This window comes from Pipra filicauda, unplaced genomic scaffold (genome assembly GCF_003945595.2).
Source record: "Pipra filicauda isolate LSUMZ 115617 unplaced genomic scaffold, ASM394559v2 scaffold478_size463431_pilon, whole genome shotgun sequence".
Taxonomy (NCBI): domain Eukaryota; kingdom Metazoa; phylum Chordata; class Aves; order Passeriformes; family Pipridae; genus Pipra; species Pipra filicauda.
Window position 1 is genome coordinate 194,112 of NW_024104618.1, and position 20,279 is coordinate 214,390.

The following is a 20,279-nucleotide window of genomic DNA, read 5'->3' on the forward strand; positions in this document are numbered from 1 at the left end:
TCTACAGATATTGGTGTCTGTAACAACAAATTGTGGGGTTTTTAAACAGACTATTTTTATACTTACTGATTTTATATACCATTACAAACACCAGGCATTCGCCTAGCAAGTCTTGTTCAGTTATTTATAAACTTAGAACCTTTTTATTCTTCTATTACCCTGATCCACCATGAAAACTTACCACTATGCCCTGGTATTTCAACAAGACACTGGATGAAATAATTTAAACTCTCTCCTAATTACTGATAGTGAATGTACTGTCTAGTAGTGAATGTACTCATATATACTGCTATACAATTATGATAAAATATGCTGCTTGGTGATATAAAGACAAACAATTCTTTCACATAAAAAAATAATTAATCTATACATATGTAGGCCTGATTTTTTAGTCTTTTCACTCAGCCTCCAGATTTTATTCTGCATTTAATTAATTTAATAAGCATTTCACTAAATAGTAAGCAGCCCGACCTTAAGCACTATCTATTGCGTACGACATTTACAACAATCTAATTCAGGGAAAAACAAGTGACCTACCAAGCTTTCAAATTTCACCTCAAAACTTCATTAAGCTTTCAATATATAATCAGGTTCAAACTGCGTATGCAAATGCAACTAATTGCATCCTTTAAAAAGGCATCCGAAATACGTAAAAGACTGCAAAAACAGTTTCTGTAAATATATGTCTACTGTAACATGCTTTTTCACAGCAGCAAGAACAAAAGTTAAGTAACACTTTTAAAAGTTCAATTATTATAATCCATATTTTTCTTTAGTGTAGTATTTTCCTGTTTTAATCAAAATCCACTATTTTACCCTCAGAAATTATGACAATAAAGTAAGAGATAATGGCATGTCTACTTGCCAACAGATTAGCAATGCATTATTTTAATCTGTAAAGCACCAGTACACTGAAGAAGCAGAGGAGGAGAGGTGGGAGTTATGCTGTGGGAAGAAAAAAAAAATTATCACCATTCTGGAAATAGATATTCCTAGCAATAAGCTTTATCACACCAGGCCTACACACAGATCTGGAGGTTTGCTTTATTGGGGTTGTCACAGACTGATGGTGCCCTTTCAGTAGTATAACTGAAGCACTTTCAGGAAGCACCTCCAAGCACTTGCCACTGGTTATCTTTTGGTAACAAAAAGGAGCAAAGTGGAAAGAAGTTAAGCTGCTCTATGTCAATGAAGCTTTGTGGATTGAGGAACTATGAGCTCCAGCCTCTTGAGTAACTTCAGTTCTTTTCCCATTCTGACATCACTAAGTCTTCTGAAAGATCCAGTTCCCATTCTAAATCCTCTAATCTCTCACATTCTTCCTCAGACCTACATTCTGAAGGCCTCCTTGAACTATTCTCAGTATGTGCTGGCTCAGGAAGGAAGCTCATCAGAGTCCAGCTATTTGGTGTGCACTTCAGCCTTCCCTTTGTCAAAGGAGTGAATTTGGCTCACTCTCCTCTAAACAAGTAGCTATCTCCAGTATGCTTGCAAGAACTTGTACAAGAAAGAATTTGCAAAATAAATAAGCAGAAGATAGATACAGGCCATCCCTAAGTGGAACAAAAGACAAAAACAAAACATTATTTGGCTAGGATTAAACTTGCAAATTCAGATCATATTTTAAATTCTTTTCCAAGAAGATTTGGGAAAGGTACAGAAGCAAGGCAAAGAACTAAAAATCAAACAGCCTTCAGAAAAACTTAAAGGCAAATTTAGCCAGTGGTTATATTGGAAGAATGGTATTTTTCCAGATAAAATAACTACCAGGAAAAAAACCACAACCCACCATCTAAAAGACCACAATTTGGATAAGACGACAGAAGTGACAATACAGTTAAGATATATTTTAAAATAATATGAAAGCAGTCTTGCACGATTTTAATTTAATCATCAAGATGGTAGCTAAGATGAATATTATCTAAAAGTAAATATAAACCAAGAACTTCATACAGGGAAAAAGTGATGTAAGTGGCAGGAGACACATGCCATTATCACCCCAGTGAACACAGTACCTTCTGAAAGGACACTAAGTGCTGGCAGTCTTTTGTGCTGCTGTCCAAGGTTTCAGCCTTGAAAAGCTGCCTTTTTGCTCATTTCTTCAATGTCTGAGAACAGTCATTGTGTTTAAGGACAAGAAACATCTCAATTCTGAGTTAACATATTGACCTGCAAGTTGATATTAGTAGTATCTTTCACTTTTTATAAAGAGAGTTCTGTCTTCTGGAAAATATATTATTTTTTGATAGCCTTTGTATTATCTACAAGTCTGCCAATTTCATGTTTAACCTACATCTTCATCTCAGTCTAGACCAAATAAGGAAAGAAAAAATACTATACTTTTAAAACTACAGAAGGATTTAAAGAGCAGTAATCTGTACACATTGAGCTATTCTTTCTGTAACTCTAAGAACTCTGGGGACATTCCAAAAGATTAGAAGAAATGAAACAATGGATTATTTTTTTTCTCATGCAAAATAATTTCAGAGTCAACAAGCAGCTTGATTTGTGTATAAAATTTAAATGTACCAGTTAAAACATGAACTAACAGAACATAAGCCGCTTTTTTAATTCATTTATAAATATAACAGAAATGTGCAAGACTCATTATAAGTGCAAAACATCTACCTTGATACTAATACACTCTGATTAATGCTGGACACATTAAACTGATTTATAGTCCAGTCAACTAAGCTGAAAATGCAACTCTGAGCACAGAATCAGCAATGAATTCAAGAAACACCACACAGATGAATTATCAGGTTGAAAGAGAATGCAATACTTGTGGGAAAGGTAGCTAAGAAAGAAGATGAATCAGAGGAGTAATCAGTTCTCCCTCTAAACTTTGGAGGGTAATAAGTGAGTCAAATAAGCTACATGGAAATAGAAGGGCCCATCTCAAATGGGAAAAAAAAAAGGTAAGCTACAGTTATCAGAAAGGTATTATCTTCTCTAGTAAAGGAAAGGTTTAAAATTGTTTAAGAAGAGGAACCTAAAACAATTGAGACTACAGCCATACGTATGATAAGAGTATAATTGTGTTAAGTCGTTAAGACATTAGATCTCGTTAGAACAAGCAAGGCTGTATTATCCTTCTCCCTCTCCACAATCCGTACAAGCCAATAATACCAAGGTACATGTAGCCTGTTACATAAGTTCACAGTTTCCCTATGTTCTGGGAAAACCAGATAAATTATCCTCTAATGCTTGGAGGCATATGAATATTTTTGTTGTTATTGAAAGTACACAGTACTTTGAGAGGATTGGGTTTTTTTCCCCAGAGTTTTGACCTGGAAAAATAAGAATTTTCATACATATGCATGTGCTGACTTAATTAGAATTATGAATTGTATTTTGTCTAACAATAAAGAATAGAAAAGTGCTGGAGAGTATCTAGGGACACCACAACACCTTATAAGACACTGGAGTAATTTGAGTGATGGCATTGTTCTCTAAATATTATACTAAACCTGAGAGCAAGTTCAGTAAGTAAATTAATTGAAGGGGTCTTTTAGCTTCAGGATTTGCTTCTCTCTAGCAGTTCTTTGCTAGCATGTGCACATATTTATTCACCAACTCCATTATTACCATGATGTTTTACTTCCCAAATGCAAAAGTTGAGTTTTCTCTGTATTTCCTCCTGTTGCTGAAGAGAACCTAAAAGCAAGAGTTGGAACAATTTCATCCCTTACCTATTAGATACATGTTATCACAAAGAATTCAGCAACTTGGAAGCTATGAGACTTCCCTGACAAAATGATATACTGAACTACATTAATTTACAATACTTCTATGGGCAGTCACAACGTTATTATTTTTTTTAACCTCACATACACAAACACATCTTTACAGTGAACTTCTGAGTATCATTGGATAGGTTGGGGTTTGCTTTTGGGAGTGGGGAAGGTAAGAAGAGGGGTAAGGAAAAGAAAAAAGAAAAAAAAAAGAGTAAAATCTGTTCATAATTGTGAACCAAATTTTCTTTCCATCAACATTGCATTCCATTGTTTCCCTTTCATGCATTAGGATGTAACCTGGCATAGTCCTGTATTTCATTCTAACCTCTTTTTTAAGTCCACACTTCGAAGTGAATTGAGCTCTGTAAAAATCTGGCAGCCTACACAAAACAATGCCACAGAAACACACCGGGAGGGTTTACACAACTCTTTTTGTATAATACACCAGGAAGATTTTACAAATGTTTATTCCCTCACAGAATGCCCATAAGAAAGGAAATCAAGCACAAGGTATTTTCCACCAAAGCATGTTTCAGCAATATACAGTTTAATCAATCTCAAAATAATACGACGGAGAAAAGAGCTGTAAAAAAGTCTGTATTAACTTTTTGCATTAGAGTAGAGGACACCTAAGGAAACTGCTGATCAGCAAACATGATCTGAGGTTAGAGAGCACCAGCACCTGAACGGGAGCAGGCAGTGAATGCCACGCTGCCACAAAAGAGGGGGTTGACACACGTGTGTGTCACCTGCAGCCTCCGGCTGGCAAACAACACACCAGCATCATGTGCCTTGACAAGGTCAGCTGGAATCCTGGGCCCAGGTCTCAGCACAACCTGTCCAGAAAGACAGCCACCAAATGGAGGACATTCCAAATAAGGATAAGGTTTGGGAAACAAAGTGTATGAGAGACGTTACCTTCTCACACAGAAAAGAGCTGCTCCAAAAAGGAACCGTTCACGTTCTCAGTAGACACATTAGAAAATAAGGAGCCAACACTACATAATAGATTTTAGAAAGAAATTTAAGAAAAAGGAGGTTTTCCGATTATAGGGTTCTTTTGACTGCTGATATGGCCAAAAAACCCCTCATTATCCCCAAATCCCAGAAATTAATTTATAAATTGCAGGTCAGCATCAGTAAAAAGAGAGTAAGGTGATACAAGCACCGTAACTGAACCTCTGAACAAATGCTGTTGACAAACAGCAAGAAAATGCCACTTGTCTTTTGACAGCACTTAATTGGCACCAACTGCAGTGGTTTGCTGCCTAAATACCATTGTGCAATTGGCTTAATATATTAGTATCCTTTAATAATGGAACAGATATCTCAATTTCACATTTAAGAAACACGTCCCTATATAATGAGATTTCGTATTGCATACTATATACATTTAATAATTACATCATGCAAAATTAATCTGATCCACAGTTACATGCTTACCCAATATCTACATATTCTCTCTGCTTTTCTTGTCATTTTTCTTCTTTTAGAGGCCATAATATTTTTAACCTGCCACTTCTTTATCAAACCAAACAGTTAAAAGAATATCAGGTATATACAATGTCAAGTGTGTATTAGTTGATAAATACTGACTGCTAGGTCTTCTAAATTGTATTCCAAACATCCAACTTAAGGCTTATAAAAGCTCTTGCCATTTCAGCTTTTGAGCAATGTTATCAGTCTTGACAACTGACTGATTTGGATCCCTGGCTATTGCTACATGATTAGATAAATTGTGCTAAAGATAGCTTTTTCCATTATTCTAAAAATTATTAAGCTGAGGACCTCCTTCTGACATACACTTGACTAATTTTTCCACTGGTCTTACATTTGTGGTTTGGGAAGGCAAAGAAATATACTGGGAGATATCCTTCCTAATGACCTTCTGACAGATGGGGGGAAACTGAAAATATCCTACATATACAGTAGACAGTCAATTTGATAAAGAGTACTATTATACTAAATTTGTACCTTAAACTATTTAACAAGTTACCAGATAATGTTTTAATACATATATTGTTTTATATATATAGGACAAATTCTATTGAATTTTGCTAGTTCATATAAACATAATAGTTCAGAAAAAACCTACCAGTTCCTATAAATTAGGGAAATGCAGTAAATAGTAGTGTATTTCCATAAGTGTCAAACAAAGACTAGACATACTAAGGAGACCTTATGATATTTTGTTCATTCAACTTCGGAGGGAAAAAAATCCCAATGTTGTTAAAACTCCAGAGAGTTTGTAAGAACAAAGATTTTTTTATGATACATCTACTGTGTCGACAGAGTGTGTTCTCTGCTGATAAAGGCAGGCAGATTGCCAAGATTATATGTGCAGATTAATAAATGTAGATTCTCAGTGTTCTTTTGTACTCTATTAGAGCAGCTGCTGCATTTTGGGGAGTACAAACTGTATTCCTTCAACAGTCAATGTGGTTTTGTCCCCTTGTTGCTGTGTGTAGTACTACACAGAGCTGGTAGTGAAGCTCTCCTTATGTTTACATGACAGACCCACACCTCCTGCTAAAAGCTGCTCACTGTTTTCCATAATAGGAAGAAAGCAGTGCTCTTCAAGGAACTGCCTGCTACAACCATGTAAGATTTTTAGCTTTCCACTATCCAGCACAAGGGTATTAAGAAAGATTTCTCTTCCTTAGCATAATTCAAACAAACTGACGAAGAAACACCTTCTAGGTAGTCTGTAAAACAATTAATAGCCACATCTTTTCCTAATAGTTCAGTTACTGTACTCCAAAATATACTTAACCCAGCAGAAGTACAACCATTTCTAAACATTTACTTAAATAACCTTTTCACATATTTAAAGAGATATAAAGAAAGTTCACAGCAGCAAACCAGCAGCCAAAAGCTGAACCACACTACTTAGCAGTGCTGTTGAAACAGGAAGAAAATGCTCTTAAACTGTGTTTAATAAAATAGTCTTTCTTTCAAGGTTAATGAAAATACTTCCTGACTTGTTTAGAAAGCGTTTTCTACGTGGTATCTGGCATTCTTTAGGGACATTAATTCATGACATATTTTTCTCCTAATTTATTCCTCCTTTTAACAGGTTTTCATTTTGGGCTTCAGGAGTGGGTTTTTTTGGTCTGGCTTCCAGGTGGTTGTGTTGGTTTTTTTTAATTAAATCACCACCATCACTCCTTTTTTCTTCACCTCCCTTCTCCCTCCAGGTTAGCAGCACAAGAAGGAACACTAAGAATACAATCAGAAGCTCTTAGTTCAAAATTTTAGTTTGCTCAAGGCAGAAGAATATCAACTATTTTGTTCAGTCCTGACAGCACTCAGTGTTTCCTAATTAGCAAGGAAGTGAACAAAACAGACAACAGTCAATAATAACACATTTCTTTTTTTTCTCACGAGAGGCATAAGACCTTTCTTTGGGAGGAACTACCTTCTCTTGGGGTTCACTTCATTTCCTGTCATCATTCCAAAAGCAGCAGTTTTATTTATCAGATCAGATATCTTGATTGGAAGATGTACTGCAATATTCTCTCCTCATTTTAGTGGAAGATTAAATGTAGCTGCCACAATTTTACATTAGAAGAAATATGAGAAAATGTGCTGCTATTTCCGAACATTTCCTACTACACTCAACTGGCAAAGGCAAATGTAAGGCCAGTTTTGTATTTCATGGCGGTTCTGAGGAGACACTCTCAGCACAATACAAGCAGCACAGTTTATTCAATAGCTCTGCACAACTGAAATCAATCCTACAAGAGTTGTTAAAAAGAATGACCAGATTTAGTTATTTTCTATGCAAGGGTTCTTAGTGACACCAATTTGAAATGGCAGCTACAATGTTGGAACTGTGACTAAGACCAAAACCCTGCATAGATTTTTGTACTGAAATTAGGATGAAGGATTAAAAAAAAATAAAAAACCCCAAAGAATTAAAGCTAGAGAAACCATAGAAGGCTCTTTTATTTTTTAGCACTAGAGTTGCTGAAAGGACCAGCAAAGCATCCCTTCTCTGTGTTCTTTATAGACACAACTTAGGTGTCAGAAGCTCTGCTACCTTCTGCATTAGTTGCCACACCTGATGCACAAGTGTGCAGACAGCATTCCATGAAAACCCAAAGGATGTTGCAGAGGACTTTGCGGTTATCTATGTCTTCCACGAATTTCAGAATATACAGAAGTAAAGCAAACTCTAATATAACTAAAACTGATAAGCTGTATGATTTGCACACACTAAATTCTGGACAAACATACTGTAGAACGCATCCCAAGTCACTGTTTCTATTTACATGACACAGAAAACAAACATTTGCTACATACAAGACAAACGTAATTAAAAATGAGCAGCAAGCAAAACAAAATCCCCAGGCTATGAGTCAACATAAGCTTCACGAAAAAAAGCTAATAGGACACTAAATTATACGTTAAAATGGTAAGAGCAGAATGAACTTTATGGAGAGTCACAGTAAGCCAAGTGCAAACTGGCACCTCGTGCTTGAGGGAGCCTGGTATCCGTGTCTGTGCCATGCTGACTAAAGCGTGATGGTATATTTGACACAGCAAGACCAGCAAAAATACTGGATCACTGTTTTCAAGCAAATGAGAACTTTACCAGGAATGCATGTGAAGAGGTGAGACTAGAAATTGAGCAAAAAATACAGAACATCTAAAGATTACATTATCCCAGCCCAAAACCACAGCAGACTGGTTCTACACGGCACATCAGACTCACTAGACTAAATTCAGGCTCTGTTTCACCACTGTATTTGTTTATTATTTTAATCCTGTGTGAAACACGCTACTATCAAAGATGCTCAAATATCACAAGGCAGTTTCTCTTAGAATCCGGTGTTTTAACTAACAAATTATAGTATCTATGGGCTCAAGTCAAGTAACTGCAAATTCTTTTTATGTGTCCTCATCTACCAAGTAATTTACAATAGCACAGAATGGAAACTTGTTGCATCACGCCTAAAACCAGAAAAAAAAAATTCTTCAGGGCAGAAGCCACATATTACTTCTTTGTTCTACAAAGTGCTTAGTGCATGTTGTGTTGCTTTACAGAGTTAAAGGAATCCTACAGCATGAAAGAGCAGAGGCTGCAGCATGTAGCTGCAAGGAACCCGGTGAGCTGCTGCAGTCTCTCCTCAAGGAGAAACACTGCTGATGAAAGGCACTGTCATTTAAAATGAATGCAGTCTGTCAGAGACCAAAAGTCTGGACTGCAGGATGAGTTAACCACTTATTGTCTGTTATCTCATCCAGAAAGAGATCCAGATCCTGGCTACAGGTACACACACAACTAGCACTATCAACCCCCTGCCTTCCGCAGAAGTTTCACTGGCTGTGATTAACTCAGCAATTAGTACTGCACAGCAGAAAGGCAAAACTGCTGCAGAGGTCCCTGGACTCACCTCTACTCCCCTCTCAGGGGATTCACTTCAGTCAGCTCTACTCTAGGCCTGTGAAATGAGTCCCCCTTGGCAAGTGGGCTACCGTAGGTGTGATCCTGGGGCCCGTCCTGCAGTTTATCTGCTGAAAGAAATAGAGTTTGTGCTCCCTGCAATGCCTCTACATTGCAAACCACAGATGCAGTAACTGGGAGAATTACAGAGATTTGCCTCAAACACGTGCTCCAGATCACTACTAAATAGCTAATACAGGCACACCTAATTACACCTCAGATATAGCCCAGATTCACCAACTGCTACAGAGAAATTATTGCCAGACTTCTTCATAGCAGACATTTTCAAGGAAGGAGGTAATTTGCAGCTAAATGGATAAACAGTTTGGACGACAGCACAATAATTTTTATATTAAAACCCCGTACACATAAATTGTGTCTCAGAATTAGGGAGGTAGCAATTTTTAATCCTACCAGCTATTATTGACTTACTGCTGGGGTTTTGCAGGAGCCTCTCATTCCTTTCCCATCTTGGCTGAAAATTGTAGAATTGTATGAAGGATTTAAGTGTTACTTGATTACTGACAGTAGTTCAATTATACATGGGTGTAAGTTTAAAGTAGCTACTCAGCTGGTCGACCTTTTTTTTTGGCAACAGTACTTTTCCAAATTGAGAGTTCAATTTTTAATAAAAATTACGCTTTTTGATTACATTATGCTTAGCATGGTTTTTATACTTTCCTATACTGAAAATATAATACAAAAAAATATTTGTATGGCTTATTTTCCCGGATATAGTATTTCTACAAAGGGTATTCATTAACCTTCTTCTAGTCACTAAATTTTATTTAAGAACTAAATGCTTTAAAATGCCTTGCGAGCTAGTAACTTTTTTGTAGTCAGGTGAAAATATCCTATCAATATACAACAGTAAGTGTAGGAAAATAGATTTTTCTGGTGCAAATTTAGCAAAAATCTGTAACTTTATTGTATCTGTATAATCCCTAACACAACACTGTTTTTAAACAGGTATTCAAGATTTGACATTATTACTCCTCAAGCTAGAAATTCAGTTAGCTTTGGCCCTGCCACATTAGGGACAGGTAGAGCAGAACAGAAGTCCACTGCTGGGGTAATTATGCAACTTGAGTTTCCCTGCAGAGCGTCAGGCAGCAGAGAACCAAGATGCTGATGCTTTATTCCTTTCCCCACATGGCAGAAGTGCATTGCAGGGACTTGAGGGAAGGAAAGAAATTCTTAATTCCTCTCTGAATCTGTTTATTCTTCCCTCCAATTGAGGCAAATTGAAAGAGACCATATGAATACCAAATGACCGGCCTGATTAAATATCAGAATTCTCATAAAATGATTTGGCTTGGAAAATACATTTTTCAGTTGATATAAAATTCTTGTCATAATGCAGAAGCTTGTCTAAAGGCCTCTGACTCATTCTGTAAGAACAGACATGTATGTTTTTAAAATAAATAGCTACAATACTTACATGGGAAAAAATATGAAAAAATCCAAATTGCCTTCCTTTACCTGCCATTTTAAGCTTTAAGTCAGTCTGAGTTATGAAATAAATATGACATTTAAAAAAGATAATCAACAAAAGTCAACCTTGACTTGAACAGTGATCTCTGCCTGTTATAACTAGAAGCATCAAAACAAAATTATTGCATCATTATCAGAACCATGCTGAATTCTTAAGCTGTTTCTGATTTCTATAGCTTGTCAAAATCTCACAATTCCATATGGGAGTGCCTGCTTAAGACAGTTGTTTTTGTTTTTTTTTTTTAATTAAATTGGAACTTGCCAACTAAAATAAAAATCTTTGCAAATATTTTTGCAACTTAGCTTCCATAAACCTTTTAAAAATCCAATAGTTCCCTTTGTACTGAACTATAATTTCCAGGAGAAAAATATTCTGGTTCTTGGTTGAACACCTTCAATTCCAAGTTCTAGACTATTTCTGCACTGTTGGAAGTCTAGCATAGTGGACCCAAGACCATATAAATGTCAACCAGAAAAGTAATAACATGGTATTTGATTCTTTTGCCTCCCTACCAAAAATAAAGACAACAGGATGATCCTTTCAAACACAAAGAGTTAACAAAAACTAACACAGAATTAAGTTTTAATACCTTGCAATACATGGAGAACAAAAATAGAGCTATCTCTGAATAACCTAGCCTTTGGTTTTAACAGAAAGCAAATAGGAGATGTAAACAAACCAAACCTAGAGAAAAGACTAAACAAATCAGACTCCACAGGGACTTCCCTACCCTTACACAGAGGAGGCTTTAATAGATTCCTTTGCTTCTGTTTCTATGTGTTCATTTCATAAATGCCTCTTTCCTAACCACATTCCACCAGGGGAAACTGATTTTTAAATACACTTACATGTAATATACATAAATATACATGTGTGTATACACATACAGAAACACACATAAACACAACAATTTGCAGCCTCTCAAATTAGATACTAATGCAGCCAAGTCAGTCATGACTAACAAGGAAACTGCCATCTATCCTGACCCCAGTGCAAAGAAGCACATCCATTTCCTAGACTTTTCCAAGGAAGACTTTAATATGTAAGGTGCTTCCTAGAAAAAAGTTCAACCTAAGAAAGAGAGAAGACCAAAATTTGATACGTAAATAGTAAATAGTCATACATTAAGTAAGCCAACAATCCCCACAGACATCCCTGCACAAATAGCCAGTACAAGGAATTCCAAGAGAGTTGACCAAAAGTAAACATATTATAATGCACATGTAAAATTAAAACATTCCATACTCAAATCTCTTTTCCATAATTCCATTTTATAATATAACTCACCTCTTTTCAGCTAGAGAAATGCAGTACATCTGAGCAGGTAACAAGAAATATCCTCTAACAAACATCAATATCTCTCCCCTATTCATGGGGAAGATAGGCTAGCAAAAGGTATACTATTTTCTGTTGAATTACTCAAAATTATATTGAACATGGGTTTAACACAATCTGGTCTACTAGAGGAACATATGAGTTAATTATATATGAAAACTTTCTGTTCTATGTAATTGAAAAGGAAAAATTATTCCATGCTCTAAAACAGGATATACATTTAACTTTGTAAGACTTGTAGAAACTGTGACATATGGAACACTAGGAAAAGGTACTGGAAGGCAACAAGGGGAAAGACTGTCAATACTGCAACAGCCAGATTGGAAGTTCTCTGCCAACTTTACTAATTGTATAATAAGGAAAAAGGTTGAGGCTTTCCAACTAAAATATAGTGTTGCTGCTAGGACTCGCACAGGAATATGAGCATGGTTTGACAAAGTCAAATTCTTGGGCTTAGAATATCAGTATTGAGACTACAATTTCACAGCCATTTCTTTGGTAGCAGTTATTTTGGTAATGGCTGCATTTCCCCCCAAAGGCAGTTGTGTTCCCTGTCATTGCCACAGCCCAGCTGCCTGTGGACTAACTCAGCATCAACAGCACACTCACCCATTGCTGGTACTGGAATGGGAACCAGTGCCCTGAGCAGAGCAAGAACCTGGGGATGTCAACGGTTATGATGATATTTGAACAACTACTTGCTGGACTATACTTCAACAACACAGGAAAGAAAGGCACAAACAGCCACACAAGCACAGAGGAAATAAAAAATGGCTACTGAAATGCATTTTAAGCCACATGAATTACTAAATCAAAGATCAGCAGACCCAACTGGATAATACTGACACATTTTTTTTTTCAACTGACAACTCTGAGAAGAGACGGCTCTTACAACTACTCTAGACAGGGATTAAATGAAAATAATTAAACGGGAACAGCATAAATGCAAGCCAGTAACCTTATCTTGCTTCAGAGACAAGAACAGAACTAAGTTCTATAAAACCTAAACAGTCAGGGAGTTTGTTTTTTAAATGCTTTGACTTCTGTGAATAGTAGAATCAGCATTGTTTAGATTGGAAAAGACCTCTGAGATCATCAAGTCCAACTATTAAGTCTATACTTCAGTATGGCTTATTTGCCATCCACAGCTTCTTTTACAAAAATGCTATTTGTTCTTTGCTGAGCTCACCTTTTTAAAAGGGATACCAAGATTAAAAAAAGAGACTGGCAAAATCTCAAGTTCAATGCAAAATCTGCATTCACTGATCACAGTTTAATCATAAGGAAAGAGTGTCATGATTAGTCTTACGACTATTGTTCTTCAGACCTTAAGCATTCTATGAGCACGAAAGAATTTTTAAATAAAAAAAAAATTTAAGTGGAGATAACGAATTCAGTCTTTACACCACAGTAACTGAGTACTGCTACTTCTTAAAAAACATCTGTGCAAACTAAGAGGCCTGATACTTGGCAATACTGTATGGAGTAAATCATTAATTACTAATTAGTAGCTTTCATATCACACCTGTAAAGCCTCTGCAACTTATCACTTGATACCAACTGATCAAACAAGAGAGAGTCTCTAGTTATGTTCTGCCAAATACTTGTTTGTTTTCTTACATGTTAGTAAACACAGGTTGCTAATAAGCTGATAAAACCATAGCTCTATTATTTTTCACCTTCCTTGTAGCAGCAGTTACAGGTCACTGACCATAAATACTTAAAGTTTATGTAATGAATTCTCTATATTAAATATTAAAAAATAAAAAGGTGAAAATTTTAAATATTTCACTTTAAATATAGTAGCACCTTATTCTATCCTACTGTCATTTGCTAAACAAACATATGTAGCCATCCTTTTTACAGATCATTTTTTATAATTCAGCTCCAAACAAGGAAGGAATGATTCAGGAGCTTAGTAATAGAATCATTCATCAGTTGAACTAATGCTTTAATTACCAGTTCCATAAAGCAAAGACATATTATTAAAAGTCTCCACGAAAAAATACCATTGTTGTAAGTTTTACATTGACTTAAAGTGATCATATTGTCAGTACTATATTTAAAAATGTAACATTTGAACTAAGTAGAATGATAGGTGTATTCCAGCATTAGTACAAAAGAAATACATCCGTATTTCTGACAGCTGAGAAATACTGGCAGCTGAGGAGATTAAATAAAACCCAAACCAAAACAATCATAAACTTTCCAGTAATGAATCACATTTAACTCTTGAGAAAAATGCTTCAACACAATGATGCCTGTTAAAAGATATGTAGGCACTGGGAGTATACAGACGAGGAGAAGAAATGTAACACACAAGCTTTGAACACTCACCATCTGAATTGGTTTTTTGTGAAGATCTCGTTCAGTCACCAACTTTTCTTGGTCAGTGACATAAAGGCCTTTTTGTGCCAGGGCTTGTATAACAGCATCATGACCTAGAAGTGGTTTTGCAGCATCACTCTTGAGGATAAGGCTCCCAGCACGACAGTAGAGCTCAGCAGACAGCAGCAAGTTAACAACAGGTGGTTTAATGTGCTCCTGGTCATACTGGTCTGTGTAAAATGGTTCCCGAAGTTCTTCCGGAACATTTTCTGCAAAGAAAAAAACTCACTAGTCAGTATCCGAAAGGACAGACACAGTATTAGGGGTTTTTTTTTAATATGTATAAACTCAAAATTACATTAACAAAAGCATAGTCAAGGAAAGGCCAGAGTCTTTACCAGGCATTATGATATAAAATACTAGGAAAAATTTCATACAAAGGTAACATTTGAACTATAAATAGCAACTTCAGAAAAATTCAAAGAGCTTCACACTGCCAAGGACACAATAAAAGGCCAACCTGTGGTTTACAGCATCATTACACGAAAATTTCTTGGCTTTGACAAATACATGCCTAAACATTCTCATTTCCTTTGGCATAACATTATATAGGTCAGACATATAAAGGCAGAACAACACATTTAAACACAAACTCTGGTCTCTATTACAGTAAAAAAATGGAACTGAAACATTGTATTTCAGAACAGAATAATTCAGGACAAAAGTCAGCCTTCTAGGTTTCATATATGCAAGACAAATTTGATTACTATACTATCTATTTCAAAGGCCATGCATCACAGAACGATGAAATCCAGCAGTTAGGCATAGATACATGGATGTTTTACTGAAATTAAAAGAATGGGAAAAGATGACAAAATATTATCAGTTTCCTTGTGACAAAGTACTGAATTCTTATTTGCCTAGTTGTGTTACTGACTTCTCTTAAAATTGTGGCTTTTCTCCTTTTTCAATGAGCTGGCTTACCACCCACAGAAAGCTATGCAAGATTCTGTCAAGTTTATGCTAAGATTTTAACCCCAAAATTAGCATTCCAAGACAATCTAACAGCGTTTTCAAATACTGTACATAACGCAATACAGGCAGACTACATTTATAATTGTCTACCACAAAAGTAATAATTACAACTTAATTAAATATGGTACTAGATCGAATAAAATTAAATCACAAGTGAAGTGGAAAATAACTTTCACATTTTTAGGCATACACACTGCAAGATGCTCCATTTTCCTCTCGCAAGAATTTCATTCTCCATTGTTGTGAAATTAGTGAAGCCAACAACACTTATGGGATCAAAAGCATGTGATTCTTTCCCTGAGTCCAAATGGAAAAAGCCTGTTTAATTGCTAGAAGAAAAAATAATTGCGTAGGAAAGCAGTGATGCAACTCTAAGTTCCCATCCCCTTTGCCTTCAACTGGATAAATGGCTAAACAGCCAAGGTTTGAAGCAGAAGCTGGAGCAAACAGCCCAGTAAGGGTGGAGCACAAGAGAGAGAAAAAACCAGAACATGCCATCACAAGATAATGACAGATTATCTTCTTCCTCATACATATTCTATTGCAGTTCATGGGTTTCCATTATGGGTTTTGGAAAGTGCCAGCTGCCTTCTAGTTGTGAAAGAAGATACACCTTATAGAGTGCAAAAAGTGAAAGAAATTTTAACACACACTTTAAATGTCATAAGGAGGGTGTGAAAAGGGTGAGCTATTGCTGCTTCTTTTGCCAATTCAAGTGAAAGAGAGGTATAGTTTATAATTTGCTTAAACCATGAGCCTAAATTTGGCAAGAAAACTGACAGCTCTGCTTTAGAACATAGACCAAAATAGCTGTCAGCATAACTATTTTGCCCTTTAAAACACAAATCTAATGTCTAACAACATTACTTTTTAACAAGATAAAACTGCTAACAAAAATATCTACCAGTTTCAGGAGATGATATTGCAAACTTCTCTTCCCAACCTCACACACTGACTCTATGGGACTTGGAGTCATCCAGTCCTACAAAAAGCACTTGTACTTAAACTCTGAGCTGCTAGGTAGCGGCTCCCCAGGTATTGTTTTCATCTATCTCAGTTCTACCTGACCTTCTTTCTTTTCCCTGTTTGTCCATACGTTGCCTATTTAAATATTAAGCTTATTATTTCTAAAGTCCCTCACGCTCCATGTCCACCTCAGTATCAGAAGCACAGTCCTGATTATTGGGACTTTATCCTCTACAGTTCTAAATGCCAATTTTTAGAACATCTTTATGCTATTTCCTCAGGTTAGAGAGGACCAGAAAACAGCAGATTTTTCTTTTGGAAAATAGAAAAAACACACAATGAAAACACCCAACCCAAACAAACAAATACAAACCCAAAACAAAACCAGCACACCCCCTTTTTGAAGTAGATGAGAAGTTTGATGGGAGCAGGGGGAAACAGGGAGGAACAGAGAAAGCCATTTATAATTTCTTCTTCTTTCCCATATAAAAACAACACCTCTTGAGGCAGGAGTAGCTAGGTAAACACAAACAGAAATCACATACTCTGGAGTTCAGATTCACTGAAGACAATAAAGATTTCAAGTCTGAAAATTTGAGCCCAAAGAAAAATTTCAAGACAGGAAATACTAAACCCATCACCCCTAATTCTCATCTTCTGTATCACCAAAACAGATTCCAAAGTGACAAGATTAAAATACAACAAATGCATTTATCATGAAAAAATTATATCCACTACTGGGATTTCGTAATTAAAGACTCAATACACTAAAAAAAAAATAAATAAAAAATAAATAAATTTTAAAAAAATCAACATTAGCACTAGCAAAGGCAAATAGAACTATTTATAAATGTTATTTCTGCTTCTGAAAAATACAGAAAAAGACAAAATGAGATGTATGCCATTTCTTTTACCTCACTGGTGTTCACAAAAATAAATCTGGAAGAGAAATTTACTGGTGTTCACAAAAATAAAACCGGAAAAGAAATTTAGCAGAAAAATAGAGTACAGAAACAAGAGGCTACGAAGAGAGACTGTGGCTACAGACATATTCTGAATGTATAGAAACATGTGACAGCATACAAACAAGGAATCCCTGCTGCAACAAGATCAGAAGTCTTTACAAAAATTCCTGTCAGAATTCCTTCCACACACAGACAGTAACACGGGCACTTTGCCCCACTTCATACCGTGTATCGAACTGTTCGATATCAGAATAGCTCTTGATAGTAGAGTCAAACTGTGTTCCCACGTTAGGTTTTTGTTAAAAAAAAAAAAAAAGCCCAGCAGATAAGTAACAGAGAGAGAAAACTCTCCTATCTCAAGTAGGAGTCCTTCCAGAATTGGCATGTGCTGCCTGTGAAGTCCCGTGGAAGGGAATTTCAAGGCTATGTCCAGTTCTCAGCAGATTACCAGAACAATCAGCAGGGTCAAAAGCCTTTATTAACAATTCTGGCAGGACTGGAGATTGTTAAACGGGTTCTGTTATAGAGAAAAGAACCTTAACACTAATCCCCAATATGCGCCCTTTGCCATTCCCTTTCCTTTGCCCAACTGACAAGAGAAGTCTTTCAAGATTAACCTCGGAGGTAAATCACCAGTTTTAAAATAAATACCTTGTTGCACATACTGCCATAAAGTACCATCTGACCTTGAAATCTGTGGTTATTGTATTAAAGAGGTATATTGGAGACACCAAGTTCAGGGACTTGAACACATGAAATACAGATGAGCCATGGGGAACTGGATGTATTTTGAGAGAGGTGGTGGAGGATCCACCTGCACTCTTCCAGCACCCAACAGGAAGGTTTTGGAAACATGGACTTGGACTGTGCAGTGAAGTGCTAAAAGGCAGTGGTCACGAGCTGACACAAGGAATAAAGTTCTTCAAAGAGAGACCACCAGAGCACAGGCACAGGTTGCCTGGGAAGTCAGCTGTGAAACTACCATGCACAGGGACTTTCAAAACTGTGGACAAGGCCCTGAGAGACCTCTTCTAACTTTGAGGCTGGTTTTTCTTGGACAAGGAGACTAAACTAGATGATTACCCTATTTTTTTTTTAAATTGTGAACAGGACCACAAATTGCAATTTTGGAAATAATTTTGATATTTTGAATTTTTTAAATACTGAAATGTGAAGAGAATAGTTAAATCTAATGGACAAGTTCAATACACAGGGAAAATAACAAAAAGGAAATATCACATTAGCCCAAAACAGTAGCACAAATTTAATCAGGCTAACTTCCAAATAGTATTCAACACATCTTCAGATAATTTTTCATAAACTATAATGGAATCATAAGTCCTGCAGATGTCCTCTTTAGAGAAGAAAAAATAAAAATAAATAAATAAATTAATTAAAGGGCTTATTCCAAGCTTTAAAGCAAACAAGGGATTATTATTGCTCCCTGTTTTGCTTTAACCCCAGCTGCAACTAAGAGGCCCAGCAACTTGCTCTTTTTCCCCTCCTCTCCCTGGTGGCATGGGAGGACAGGGAGAAGTATTGGAAAAAAGTAAATCCTGTGAGCTAAGAACAACTCAATAACTGAAATAAAGTAAAATATTATAACAACAATAATAATGAAATGGAAAAAGGTAAGCTGCTGCCTGCCCCCAAGCCAGCCAACTCCCCCAGTTTATACTGAGCAGACAATCCATGGTTTGGAATATCCCTTTGGCCAGTTCAGGGCAGCTGTCCTGGCCACACTCCCTGCCAGCTTCTTGTGCAGCTTCTCACTGGCAGAGCGGGACACTGAGAAGTCCTTGACTGAGAGTAAGCACTGCTGAGCAACAACTGAAACACTGGTGTGTTATCAGCAGTATTCTCCCACTGAATCCAAAACACAGCACTGTGCCAGCTATCAGGAAGAAAATTAACTCTATTCCAGACAAAATCAGAACACTTCCCACTATGAGAAAGAAATGTAACTTAATTTTCCATTTAGACAGACTATTTTAAAGGGCAGGAATCATCTAAAAATTATTCATGGATACCACTGCTGAATTTACCTTTAAAAGTTGTTGTATAAACAAAGCTCTCTGCTCAGATAAGTGTGAATTACTCCTTGAAAGACTTTACTTTTTGGTTTGTTGAATCAGTCTGCCACTTAGATAGTTCTTGGCTAGCAGGCAGTAGGTGTATTTCTGCCTAGGGCAAGTATCTGAAAGGTCAAACTCTACAAATTTATGGCAGACTCAATTTCAGTATAACCATTCTTAACTTTGCTAAGCTGAACTTGAGAGATTCTTGGACTTACCATCACAGAAGTACAAGGAATAAACAGACTCAATCTCCTGCCTCTAGATGACACAAAAATAGACCACTATCCAGTGCTTCAACAGCTGTTCTGCACTTATAAGGGATTCCTTATTAAAAACAACAACAAACCCAGAAAACCAAAAACCAAACAACAAAACAACAACAAACTCAAAACATCTAAGGAAGAAATATGCACAGTCTTTACCCTCATAGCCTAATCAGACTTCAGTTGTTTTTGAACACTGAGAATCACATAAGAAATGCTCTACTGAGTCACACTAATTGTCTGTCCCATCCAACATTCTGTCTTCGGTAGCACAACAGGAAGCATTCCTCACAAAACCTACAGAACGCGTCTAGTACTGGCATTTCTTATTAAAATGGGAAGATTAGCATCTACCTTACTGAAACCTGTTTATTGATTCAGGTTTAAATAAACAAAAGAATTACTTAGAATTAACCCTGGTAATAAGAGGATCAATTCTTATTAACATAAATGCTTTCAGAACTTATTTTTGGGAGAGGTGAGTTATGAGAAAGGTAAAGATAATAGTTTAATTCTAATCCTATCTCACCCAGCCAGCACCCTGATGACTGTTACAGACAAGTTATGATTTAAATAGGCCATTATGGCTATTTAAATATGGCAATAGACTGTTTCAGAAATCTGAAGA

At 36.4% G+C, this 20,279-nt stretch overlaps 1 protein-coding gene across 4 annotated transcripts in view; it reads right to left on the reverse strand.

Moving 5' to 3' along the window:
* The window catches only part of CAMSAP2 (calmodulin regulated spectrin associated protein family member 2), an 82,206-nt gene that overhangs the window by 55,687 nt on the left and 6,240 nt on the right, over positions 1–20,279 (reverse strand). For all 4 annotated transcript variants that reach the window (XM_039386289.1, XM_039386288.1, XM_039386286.1 and 1 more), the window contains exon 2: positions 14,354–14,613. In XM_039386289.1, the coding sequence (XP_039242223.1) occupies positions 14,354–14,613 (260 nt within the window). The remainder of the gene's footprint in view (positions 1–14,353; positions 14,614–20,279) is intronic.